The following is a 13755-nucleotide window of genomic DNA, read 5'->3' as shown; positions in this document are numbered from 1 at the left end:
CAAAGACAAAGCACATTGATGTTCAGTATCACTTTGTGAGGGATATGATAGAAGACAAAAAGGTTTTGCTGGTAAAGGTGGACACTTTGAAGAATATTGCAAATGCATTGACAAAATATGTGAGCTCTGAGAAATTCTCTTGGTGTAGAGAGACAATGGGTGTTTCAGGGCTAGAAAAATGACTAAGCTCTCTTGTGGTCCCCTATGGAAAGAAAACAACAAGTGGGAGAATGTTGGGTTGTGTTATATTCTTTCCACGACTAGTCCACGTAGTTACCCGGGGAGTTAGAGGGGGGGCAGAGCCCCCCTTCGATGCATCTATTATGTAGCGAGGGGGGGGTCACAGGGGGTTTGAGGATATGTTAGGTTGGGCAGACCCACCTATGGTTTTGTGCATGATTTTTGCACATGTTTTTGGACGCGATGGTTTTCGGTCCATGGTTTTGGACGTGACGGTTTTTCGGTCCATGGTATTGGATGCTTCGGCATGTATAAATATGTATTGTAACATTGAAAGGAACATAATCAAAAATCAAGCTGGTAGTCCCAATTTTTGGATCCAGGGGAAAATCTCTGTGTATATGTGTTTTATGTGTTATGCTCTCGCATTGTTTATTTTCTATGTTTTAGAATTCATATGCAGGTAATTTCTGTACGGGGTTAAAACCTACATATCATATGCATCACGATCTCATCCCCTAGAGCCCCAAGCAGTCATGAAGAAGAATGAATCAAAGGAAAAAGGCATATGAATAAGGGTGGAAAAACAAAGGTCAAGGTAACTCATGTACCATGATTTTCTCCCTCCTACACTCATATACCCAGGTGTGGGCTTCCCTTATTATAGCTACCCTTGTACCATGGCATGTGGCTTGGATAATACCCTTGGTCCCCACCCTGTTCCATCACTATATCAATTTCCACCTACCATCTAATGGTTGTACCATGGACATGTCACCCCTTTAAAGGTTGAATCCACCTAATAGGGTACTTGATTAATCCCCTTATTGAGCTTAGAGACATTTTTGCATGCCAAATCCCACTATGGAAGGGGATGCCACCATGAAGTGCCCCATTGATTCCATGACTTGTAAGCTCTTTTACTTGATTATTCTAATAATTTGTTGTATTGGAGGGCAACGGGATGTGTTGGATCTTATGTAGGATTGCAGGTGGGTCTCCATATTACGCTTGGTCTCCCTAAACGGGTGTCCAAGCCCTCTCCATATTAGGCTTGGTCTCCATATTATCACTTGTAGGGTGAGATTTGAGAGACATGGGCCTACACCATAGTAGATATTACTTCATGGATCCCCAACACCACTCATTGATTTATTGTATTTCATCTTTTGGATGAGGATTATGCACCTGGTTCACCATGCTCAATTGGCTCCATAGTTTCACAATACACTTGGTAGATGTTCCAAGATCCAGATGAGGTTGTGTCTCACTGTAGGAGACAAAGGGATGGTTTATGTCATCATCCTATCCCTTACAGATGGTTTTCAGGCATTTCTAATCCACTTGGAGACCCATGAGGATTTCCTTGTGCTCCCACACCCACTTGGGAGCACTAACCACTTGGGAGCACTACCCACTTGGGAGCACTACAGTGACTTGTGTGGAAAACAAGGGGCCAACACCTTGTCCACTATGTTTGGAGCCCATTATATGACCATGGCAGACTTTGGACTTCATTGGGCCTTCTTAATGGCCCAACGACTCATTATGTTGATTATTATGCTCTCTTGAGAGGCTTTTTTTTATATTTTTAGCTATCTTGGTGGGTTTGTCACCAAGGGATGTTATTATATCACATTATTTTATTATTTGGGGCTTAATTAGGCCAATTATGCAAATCAAACTCATTATATATTGTATAAATAGTTGAGAGGTGATTCATTCTCTCATCATCGCTTGGATTTGGGTTTAGTAGCTACTTGAAGAATTTCACATTTCCTTTTGGAGGACGAGTTTTGTTTCATGGATGAATTGTGATGTTTGGATTCTATCTTATTGGTCTTGGAGCTTCATTATTGGAATAATTTGATGATTGGATATACTCATTTGAAGATGTAAGTGATCATTTTCATGGTTTTTCTTGTTGTTTAATTTGTCACATGAATGTTTCTTGGATTTCCGCTATATAGGTATGGAATTTACTGTTATTCTTTGCGAAATTGTGGAAATTTTGAACTTTTGAAGCGTTGCATCATTGCATGTGTCATGTATGAATGGGTGAATGATATTAGATATTATTCTTGTTGAATACATCTTGATAATTCATCAAACATTTCACATCGAAGTATAAAGTCCTTAGGTAGCTACTTTCATGCCCTAATTGCCATGTGAAGTTTCCTAAAGGCCTCTTTGATTGGGTATAGTCTCTCCAAATGAAAATTTCACCTTGACTCCATCTCTCCCAAAGGCAAGGCACTAATCCATCCGCTGGTGGTCACCTAAATGCTTATTTCTCTTGCTTCCTCTTTCTCTTTCTAGGCCTAGTGCTAATAGGTCACCTAGGGAATCAAATAAATTCCATTTTAGCCATAAAAACACCTCGATTTGTGGTCCCTCTAGAGGCCCTCCAAATTTGAAGCAATTCTAACGCTGGGATCCTGAGATATAGCGACCCCTAACTCAAGGATCCTCATAATTTGGATCATTTTATTCAATCCTAAAAAGAAAATGTGTCCTTTGATCCTCTTCTCTTCTAAAATTAGGTCAAGTCCCCCCTTGTTTGATTAACTCCATACCCTTGACCTAATTTTGGGTCCACCTAGTCTTTTGTGGTCCCACAACTTTATAACTCTAATTTAACAAAGATCACATAAAGGCCAATTATCCATAAGGATTTCCCAGCCTAGGAAACATCTTAAGGAGATATATTCCCAGACCCTAGGCTCAAGAATCCTCTTAGCCCTTCCTAGAGAGCACATCACCTTGTTTTTGAAGCAAGCAAGCTATATAATTGAGCCTCTCTTGTGAATAGGTCTCAGGGATCACTCTCTATCCATTCATAGATCCATCCTTCCTGATGATTCCCTATATACCAAGTCTCCTCCCATTGGTGAAGTTCGTAAAGAGTAGGAAACCTTAGCTAAGGTGACAGTGGGATATTGCTCTATTGTTGCTCCTTGAACTAATAGTTGCTTTATAGGATCCCCTCATAGGACCCCTTCTAGTTTGAATGGTAACAATTCCCACTACGTACTTATTGTTTGTCACACAACCCTATGGCCTAACACTCGTACACATAATCAATTACACTAATGGTTTAAGCTAAATCCAAGTACTGGAACTCCAATGTTGTATGGGCCATGACTTTGTTGATACAACAAAACTCCTATATAAACTGAAGTAGCAAAGAAACCCTAATGTGAAAAACTATGGTTTATACCATCCATATAAAATATTACAGTATATGAAGTATTGCTTGATATTCGTCGAATATAAATTAAATATTTCTTCCCTCCATAGAAATGGAGACACTATTTCATTATTTGATTAAAGAACCATCTTGACATATATTACGCATTATGCATACTATAGTAAATAAATAAAAAGCCTTATTTCAAATGCATGTGGCTCAGTTCACCTATTTAAAAATACTTCATTCACAAAAATCTCAGATCATCCCTTATCTAAGGTATAAGTAATCTTTTAAAATCAATATTTTGAATCTCAAAAGAAATATCACAACCTAGTGATGATGAGATATAATTTGGTTTTAGGGTTTGATCTTATTGATCACAAGTTAAATTTAGCATCAATTTTATTTTTATCACTTAAGGAGCTTCTTATCATTTCTATTGGAAAGAATAGACTTATAAATCTAGGTAACATTCAATCAATATTACTATGAATTCAAACTTTCTAATCTATTAAAAAGAATCCCTCATATATGGAAATCTGCCTATCAAATTCGATTTAAAATATTGGGATATATAGCTATTAAATATATATTTTTGTTTAATCACATAACTATCCACAGTGAATTTTATATAAAACAGAATCATTATTACCATATCGATTCCATCAAATAAAATATCTAACTTTTAAATAACAACTAACACGTTAGAAATTGAGAACACAAAGTAATAAGTAACATATCTTAAATCTAGCTCTCTCAATTTGAACAAATAGATTTGTTAGTTGCATATCTACTACATATTACTATCAAATTTTCAATATAAATCTAGAATACCTCTTAGATCCACCATATTAAATCTTAAGTAAATATAAAATACCCTAGGCCAACATTGACATATTATCAAATCTAGAACAATAAGCATAGATTACAAAATTTACTAAACTATTACATATGAATGGAAACAATATAGATTTATATAATGTAGATCAAGTAGGCTATCAAATTTTACTATTAGATTAATTAGATCTACCCAGATCTACCTATCATCATAAGCCCATTAAGTCCAAGGGTTGAAACCTATGCTCAATCCAAGTGTAAAGACCCATAATCATCACATAAAAATTTTACATCAATAAAAATATCAACACATAAATATTCATCTAGCTAGCACAAAATCTACGAGATCATGAGATGAAAGATTTACTTATAAGCAATGATATTTCTTACTAGATAATTAAGAGTGGTTATGCTATCTTGCTCCCATTATCTGCAACACTATTTTGGGGACGACTCACCACCCAATCTTAAGCTCGACTGCTTATAATCATTCTATAGTTGGCTACCCTGAGCCCTCAATCCACTACTACTAATAATGACTCTTTTGTCTCTTAGCATTCCCTTCCTATAAGAATGAATGCTTCTCAACTCCCTTAACAACCACTATATAGAATAAATTATTCCAAAAATGGAAAAGGGATTGGAAAGAGATCTGCATGTACACAATCCATATGTCAACATGCCAACTTTTGTTTATTTCTTTTTTTAAATTTTTATTTATTCAAAACTTCAATTTATTGTTTGTTATTTTATTTATTTAATATTACTATTTTTCTTCCTTATTTTAAAATTTATTTATATATATTTTAATATTATTTCATTTATTATTATTTTTATTTATTGGTTTATTATTATTATTATTATTATTATTATGGAGCATTACAGTCTGGTGCAACTTCTTGTTTGTAGCTCATTGGGTACTTATACACCATCATTTAGGTCTCTTGGTTCACATGGAGAATTACTTTGACTTGAAGGTTCTGGAGCATAGTTTGAAGGACCATCAATGAAGGTGTTAGAAGGTTCCTTGCGAGCCTTGACTAGAGCCCACCATTCCTACTATAACTAAAGTTGAAAGGGATGTCAAGAGCCGAGTAAACATTTCACTTGAAATTTCAATTTTCGTCAAAGAGGATGTTAGCACTTTGGAGGAAATTTTCCTACAAAAGAGGATTTTAGTGGCAAATGAATAGATAGAAAAATATTTTGAGGCTTGGATCTTTGACTTTGACATCTCAAGGAGAAGGAAATGTTCAAGGAATAGGAGACCAAGTACAAGAGTTGCTCAATATGTTTATGTTATTCAAGGACAAATTTGAAGTAATTTCTAGATGGGGTATTTGGAATCAAAATTGAGGTGAAGGATCAACACTTTGATGCAAAGGGCTATGCTTGACATTCTTAGGGAACCTCCTCCAACTCAATCATGATTGAAGAGGATGATAAGCCAAATATCAATATGGCTTCCCCTAATCTACATGCACCCATGCATTCAAGCTCCTCAAGCGAAGACCAATAAGTTTCTTTGTCACTATGTATTTATGACCATTACGACCATTTATGTCATGTTAATGTTGGCCCTCACTAGCAACAGTTCGTTCTCCCCTCCCTCCCTGCAACCTCTACAACCCCCACTAATAGCAATGGGCTTTTGCTAGTAATAATGGGTCTTCGCCTCCCTCCCCACAACCCCCTTTTGGCCCCCAGTAACAACATGTGTTGTTATAGTAGTGATGGGTTCTCCTCTTCCTCCTCCCAACCATTGTGACCCCCCACTTATAACAATGAGGTTAGAGCTCACTGCTACTAGTAGAGGTTGCAATGGCTGAAGATTAATGGAGGGGTGAAGGGAGTGGAGGGGGGAGGCATGGGGTGTGTAAGGGAAAGGCGTGGAGTTTGAAGGGGAGGAGGGGGGGGGGGGGATGGAGGTAGGAGTAATTATGAAAATCACCCTCCACTCATTTTGTTATTTGAAAAAGTAATTTTTTAGGTTTTAATATTATTACTATTATTATTTAAGTTTTTTTTTTGTAATTTTTTTGTGTGGGAGTGCAAGTGGAGGAGGGGGGCTATATTTTTAAAACTTTCTTTATGTAAATAATCATTTATGTTTCATTTAAACCAACCTAGATCCATCTTAACTTTGGATCTATCAAGTGTCGATAAAGATCAAATCTCTCAAGGTGCAAACATCTTTTTTGAGTGTAAAACTTGATGAAGGGTTTGCTCCTGAAGAGATTTGATCCCTCTTAACGCTTGATAGATCTAAAGTTAAAATGGATCTATGTTGGTTTAATTATCAATAATTATAATTAATAATTTTATTTTTTATTTTATTTTTACTTTTATGTAATTTGAACAATTCAATGTTTACATAACATAACATAACATTAAAACATCTCTTCCATACTAGGCTGGACAATGTCTCTCAACACAAAAATATTAATTATTTTTTCTTTTCGAACATGTTTTTAAGCATTTTATGTTTTTCATTGCAATCATACATGTATTTTTCTGTAAAAATACTGACTGTCAAGACACAATTTCAAACAAGATGTAATTTTAATCTAACAAAAAACAAGTAAAAACATTTTTCAACTTAAGAGCCAATGTTTAAGGTTTTTTATTTGTAATGGTACTACTTTTCAAGGCCATAATTTTAATTAAGTCATGATTTTAACTTCCTTCTACTTGACCCATTACTTTTTGAGTTGAAAATATTTTTTAAGATTTTTGTTTGCAATGGTATCAATCATCAAAGCTACAATTTAAAACAAGTTAGAAGTCTAACGATCTCCTAAAAGAATGGTTCTACTAGTAGCACCACATTTTGTAATGGGGTAGAAATGACCACGGAATATTCCTCTTAAAAAAGAGAACTTTGAGGAGTTTTATCAAGTAGGTAACTACATTTTCTCCTCGCCTTGGGACTTAGCCATTTTTCCAATGTTGGTTTAATGAGTTGTTGACATAGTACAATTGTAATGCTTTTATTGATAGTTGGCTAGAACATGCATGTGGATTCCAAAGGCGGTGTGTGCATTACTGAGGCAAGTGCACATATGTTGTCAAAATGTGCACGCACATAGGTTATTGAGGTATGCATGTGCAAAATTGAGATTGAACATAGAAAATTTTGCAGATATTTAAGTTGAACATGGGATGCCACCCCTCAACCCTTAAGTGGTCCTTCCCCTTTCTTTCCCTTAATCCTACTAATTGATAGTAATGTGTCATAACAATATGAGGCAAAGATAGATTTCTTGGACATTAACATTTAAAATAAATGTTTTTAAGTGTCATGTGGTTACATGCTTAGAACAAACAACGCTAGTAAAACCAAAATAGTATTTTTGACATATTCACTTTAACATTCAAATGGCACACCCATTTAACTAATTACAACTATTAAAATTCATGCATCCAATCACAAAATCATAATAATATTAAGCTACAAACTTTAATTAAATACAAATATGCAAAAAGATATAAACAACATGAAATTCAATCCTAACAATAATTAATCCAAGAATCCGCTTATTTACAATTTGAATGTAAGGTACAAATAAACTCATAAAACAGAAACAATACATTTGGTTTTATATCTAATCATATTTTTTGGCGAAGAGGCTTAGTATGGATAGATGTTAAGCCTAAATATTTAACATTGAATAAATTTAATCTAATGTCAATATCCGTCACTAAATGTTTAACATTTAGCAGGCTTAGTATGGATAGATATTAAGCCTGAATATTTAACATTTAACAAATTTAATTTAATGAATGTTTAACATTTAATAAATTTAATCTAGTGTCAATATCTGTCACTAAATGTTTAACATAAGCATTTAACATTTATATATCCACTAAAATAAAATAAAATAAAGTAATTAAAAAATTTAAAAGTAATAAATAAAATGTTAAAAATAATATAAATTACAAATATAAACCTGTAAACATTTAGATGTTTGCTCAATTAATAATAAAAAGTGAAAGTCAATTTGTTATATTTTGATTTTGTTAATAACTTGTAAATAGGCTTTGATACCATAAAATGAGCCAATACCATGGTTTATCAATACCACATGCCCAAAAACCATAACGTATTTCACAATCAAAATATTTTATTCTAATTTAATTTATAACATTTTTTTAGTTGTAAGCAGAACTTCGGCGAAAATCACATGAAGAAAGACCTTTGTCCACTCGTTTCGAACCAACCAGTGTGGTTCATCGTCAGGACAAGTTATTAATTAAATCTAAAAGAAAAAAATTACTTTTAAAATATATCTAAACCTTCTATCCTCAATACTGTTAAAATTTTTCTCTAAAAATTAAATTAAAGTTTCAACAAAATTAAAAAAAAAAAACAATATTTTTATATATAAAAATGTGAAATATATATAATATAAATAATATTACTAAAAACTAATGTAAATTCAACAAAGTTAAAATAAATCTAAAATGAAATTAAAATAAATGTAAAATGATATATTTTATATTAAAATTACAAACTTAAATAAAAAAAAACACATCGTTCAACCCACTTTACTCTTAAAAATAAATATAAGTTGTTATAAATGTGATGCCAAGAATTCTATATTTCACTTAACAAGAAACAAGTATAAAGTTGTTAATAATAATAATAATAATAATATCTATTTTTAACGTCACAGATATAAATTGGTGTATGAGACCCCCTTGTTTGTGGGACAAGGGACCCACCTCCGCGCAGCGATTTGACTGCTAAGTCTACCAATGCATACATACAATACACTGAGTAGAATAATAAGAATCCTTACACATGGCCAAACAAATACAATTTCAAATACAATCCACCCTATATCTCATCAAATACAAGGTGGTGCAGGTGGTACTGCAGCAGCTGCACCTGCTGTAGCAGCTGCACTTGCAGCAGCTACTGCACCTGCAGCGGCTGCACCTGCAGCCTCTGCACCTGCAGCTGCTGCACCTACAGCACGTGCAACTGCTGCACCTGCAGCAACTGCACCTGCAGCAACTGCACCTGCATCTGCACCTGCAGGTTTTCCTTCCAGAATTACCACAAGAGCCACTATGAAGGCATAATCGACCCCCGGATACACAGTAACTGTAAACGTATCCGTCCCCATTAAAACTTGTGAAACCGCGTGTTTACGCCTCAACTGCACACAAGTTATTCATGAGAATTATGTTTTAAGTCTGTGTTTTCGTATATATGTGAACCAGACAACAGGGTATTATACCTCGGCAATGACGGTGGTCCCTTGATAAATTGTACGAGACGGTTCAAAGAAGCTGCCCTTGACCGTAAAATCAGCATGAGCATTATTGCCCAAATATACCTCCAGAGAAGTCCCCAACTGAAACAGTGTGGACCTCCGTGCAGTGAAAATCAGATTTTCTGGCCTGGTTTCCTCGCCTCGGTATACTTCCCATGTGTCGTGAAGGGTCAGCAACTGCCATGAGATAAATCATTACAGAGAAAACAACAATCAGACTCACAGATACCATAATAATTTTTGGAAAATAATAGTGTTTGTGAATTTAGTTAATCCAAATTTTCATCTTGACCTGAGTTTTTCAAAGTTTGCAAGGTTCAATTCCCTCGAGGTTTTTCAGGAGTGAATTTAGTTTATCCAATCTTTCATCTTGACCTGAGTTTTTCAGCTGAGTTTTTCAAAGTTTGCAAGGTTCAATTCCCTTGAGGTTTTTCAGGATGAACAGGGCTCAATTTCGGTACAATATTTTTACTGTTTCTTGGAGACGTTTTCAGGATTAACAAGGTTCAATTCCGATACAATCTTTTTTATGCTCTTGGAGGCAAAGTTCATGTTAAGGTACTGGTTGATTCTGAAATTGTTCACTAGTAAACGTGGTATTCAAGCAGGTAAAAAGAAAGATTATATTAAATGTTCTAATAACCTGTAGAATCATAATCCATTTCTATTTCAGCAACTTTAAAATTTTCAATCAAAACCCCTCTCCATTGCCGCGTCTATCAAATTTTCAATCAAAACCCGTGTCCAAATCCGTGTATTTTAAATTTTCACCCAAACATGAGGACCCAGGCATGTTTTCGACTTTGAAAATTAGGTCACAAGTTCAAATTCTGCGAAGTCCAACAAAAAAATTAGTTTACAACTAGAAAATTAAGTCACAGGTTCGAACTTAGGTTTCACCCAGAAGTCACAGGTTCGAATTCCGTGAAGTCCCTACAAGCCGAAGACATGTTTTCGAGTTATAAAATTAGGTCACACTTAGAATTCAAAGTCATAAGTTCAAATCCTGTGAAGTTCGACTTATAAAATTAGAACACACCTTAAAAAAATTAGATCGACTTATAAAATTACGTCACACTTCGAATTTGAAGCCATAAGTTCAAATCCCGTGAAGTTCCACGAAAATTAGATCACGCCTAATTTAAGTCACAGGTTCAAATCCTGTGAAGTATTTTCCTTGAAAAATAATCAATATGTTGATGACAAAATGTATCAGTATTATTGTGGGTTTACCTTCCTTTTCATGGTGGCGAGGATATTCTTATTTTTGTCTCTCAGAATCCGTGTGCATGTGGGGCTGAATGCCCTGCCATCGACAGCGAGAAGCAGGTTTCCATTGCTGTCCAAGATTTTGAAATCGCCGGCGCTGAAGCTAATGACCTTCCTATGTATCGTTAATTCAGTTGGGTAAGAATCACAGAACTGATTGCCGATCACGGCTACTGTTCGGCTGTTTGGCCCTGCAAAATTCTCAGGTTGGGATTGGAAGTAAGGCTGTTGCGTATCCATTTTGATTTTCTTGGGGAGAAGTGCCGATCAATTGTATTCAGGAAAGTGAGTGAAATCTAAATATTTATTATATTTCTTTCCAGATGTGGATCCTTGTACGTGTCCGTTACAACTCAAAGATTCTTTTGTGGATGACTTTTTCCTGTAACTTTGATCCTCATGTGGATGCTTTACTTTTTCCTGTAACTTTGATCCTCATCTGCATGCTTTAAAAGACCGGTTCTTATCGCATCGAATTTAAAAGAAATAAAATTTTATTAAATAATTTCCACTTTACTTCACTTAAAAGTAATATTGGAGGAGGATGGCTCACCGGTTTTCTTCTTTCTTTTTTAATAATTGGAAGTGAAATTGGTAATTTTTTAGTTAAATCTGGTGAAAAAATATTTAAAATTAAAGAGCTTTTTTTCGTTTGATTTCATGGTTCAAATAATAATTTATAATAAAGTGATGAGTAATGAATCGGGGATGAATAATTTATTTTTAAAAATAATAAAATAATTTATTTTTTTATTAAAAATTGGTTAGAAAAATATTCTATAAAATATGGTATATTTTAAAAGTTATTAGATGTAGCGGTAAATTTTAATAAATATTGAATTAGGTGAATTTTTTATTTATTAATTTTTATTTTTTCATTCAATATGATTTAGATTGATTTGATAGTGAATTATTTTGATTTGATAGTGAATTATTTTCTTCTATTTGAAAATAAAAATAAAAATAAAATTAGTAAATTATTAATTTATTATTTAAAAATAAAAATAAATTAAATAATATATAATATCTATTTTTAGAGTGATATTATATTAATATAAATTTATTTTCAATTTGGATTTATCAATGATTGAAATATTTAAAAAAAAATAGAAACAATTTGCATCCAATAATTATTTCTCGCTACCATTCACCATAAACTTAATTGACTTGTCATTTTTATTGCTATTGTTACTTGTATTACCTTTTTAATTACACTGATATTGTGTTTTATTATTTTTTAATCTAATATTTATTACAAAATCTCACTTAATGTGTTACTACAACACCTCCTCTCAACCTAATCCAATAAAAAATACAAACCTAATTAAACCATAGTCAATTTTAAAAACATCTTTATAAAAAATATATCAAATACTTTTTACATCATTAAATATTTTTCAAAATTATATCAAAGAAAAATTAAAATATTACAAACTAAGTGTCATTAGATTTCCTATATCCCCAACAAATTGATGTTGTATCAAAATTTCCACTCAAACTCTCTTTCACAAGACTCAATTGTAGTTGGTGTTGACCCGATTACAAGACCTAGTGTGTCCACAAACCATATTCTCCTTTTAGTAGAACAACCCAAGATCGCTTTTTCCTCCATTTGGTCTAATATAGATGTCTCCACCTCATTGATTGTGGTTTTCAAAGATCCATGTACATACAACCCAAGATCGCTTTTTCCTCCATTTGGTCCAATGCAGATGCCTCCACCTCATTGAGTGTGGTTTTCAAAGATCCATGTACATACTCATTGGGATGATTGAATGTATTGCGTGTGTTCAAGAAAATAATGAGTTGAACTTATTCTTTGTGGAAACTTTGTGAAGTAACTAACAACCATGAAGGAAGGTGCTAGAATGCCAAGAAATTTAAATTTAACTAAACCATGCAAAATAAATGAGATTATTGAATACATTGCGTGTGTTTAAAAAAATAATGAGTTGAACGTATTCTTTGCGGAAACTTTGTGAAGTAATTGACAACCATAAAGGAAGGTGCTAAAGTGCTAGGAGATTTAAACTTAATTAGACCATGAAAAATGAATAGCATTATTAGAAGTGGCAATTAGTGATATGGAAAATGTTATTGATATGAAAATCGCATATCCCATCTTTTGTATATAATGATAAAATAGAAGACAATGTTCTTTAAAGAAGGAAAAGATTATGACACCCCTTTCATTACCCTAAATTTTGTAATACAATTAAAAACAAACCTATAATATTGAGGTAAACTTATTAAATTCTTTAATCTCTGGAAATATTTTGGTTGGATGGATCTGGTTGCAAGGCGATGTATCTTAATCCTTCATCATTTCAGTTTGGGAATTGACCGTAAATATGATTATCACAGTGTCAGCTATTGGAAATGATGGACCCCTCCATGGTACACTAAATTATCCAGGAGACCAAAGTGATGTCACTAGTGTTTGGTGGCATCGATTATAATGATCATATTGCATCATTCTCATGACCACATGGGAGATTCCTCATGGGTATGAACGCATCAAACCAAATGTTGTTGCATGTGGAAAAGAAATAATAGGTTCAAAAAATTAGTACTAGTTGTAAAAGTCTATCAGGAACAGGAACAGTGGTTGCAAGTTCGGTAGTTGGTGGTGCTCTGTTCGCTGGTTATTGTTATTTCTGAGAACATTCGTTGGGATATTTTGAACCCAAGAAGCATGAGACCAGCACTAGTTGAAGGTGCTGCAAAATTTGGTGGTTCAAATATGTTTAAGCAACAGCGCACAGTTTATACGTGCAAGTGGCCATGACCAGAAATTGACATTAGCCTAATCAAATTTCATTTTGTTTTAATAAAAGTATAATGTTTTGTTTAACAAAGTATAATGTTTTGTTTAATATAGTGATGTGTGGTTTAATCATAAGTTTTTTTAGGTGAAGCCTACAGGACTGTTTAAATTTCATTGAATATAGTGTCTTGCTATGATCTAAGTTCAAGGAGTAGACTCTTTTTATC

At 33.6% G+C, this 13755-nt stretch overlaps 1 protein-coding gene across 2 annotated transcripts; it reads right to left on the bottom strand.

The window, feature by feature from the left end:
- Positions 1-8847: 8847 nt before the first annotated feature.
- On the bottom strand, positions 8848-11241 carry LOC149161197 (protein LURP-one-related 10-like). Of its 2 annotated transcripts, XM_089436910.1 has the most exons (4): positions 10726-11240; positions 9457-9669; positions 9237-9375; positions 8850-9095 (listed from the first exon to the last, which is right to left on the bottom strand). In XM_089436910.1, the coding sequence occupies exons 1-4, from the start codon at positions 10999-11001 to the stop codon at positions 9061-9063; spliced, it is 663 nt and encodes a 220-aa protein (XP_089293036.1). In that variant the 5' UTR covers positions 11002-11240; the 3' UTR covers positions 8850-9060. The 2 variants fall into 2 exon arrangements, with proteins under 2 accessions (XP_089293035.1, XP_089293036.1); XM_089436909.1 differs by having other exon boundaries at positions 8848-9375; positions 10726-11241.
- Between the last annotated feature and the right edge of the window lie 2514 nt (positions 11242-13755).

The sequence above is a fragment of the Pinus tabuliformis genome, chromosome 5_2 (genome assembly GCF_031772625.1).
Source record: "Pinus tabuliformis cultivar Carrire ecotype Pingquan chromosome 5_2, CPIR1, whole genome shotgun sequence".
NCBI classification, from domain to species: Eukaryota; Viridiplantae; Streptophyta; class Pinopsida; order Pinales; family Pinaceae; genus Pinus; species Pinus tabuliformis.
The sequence above is the reverse complement of the archived record's forward strand: the minus strand, read 5'-3'. Positions and strand labels throughout refer to the sequence as shown.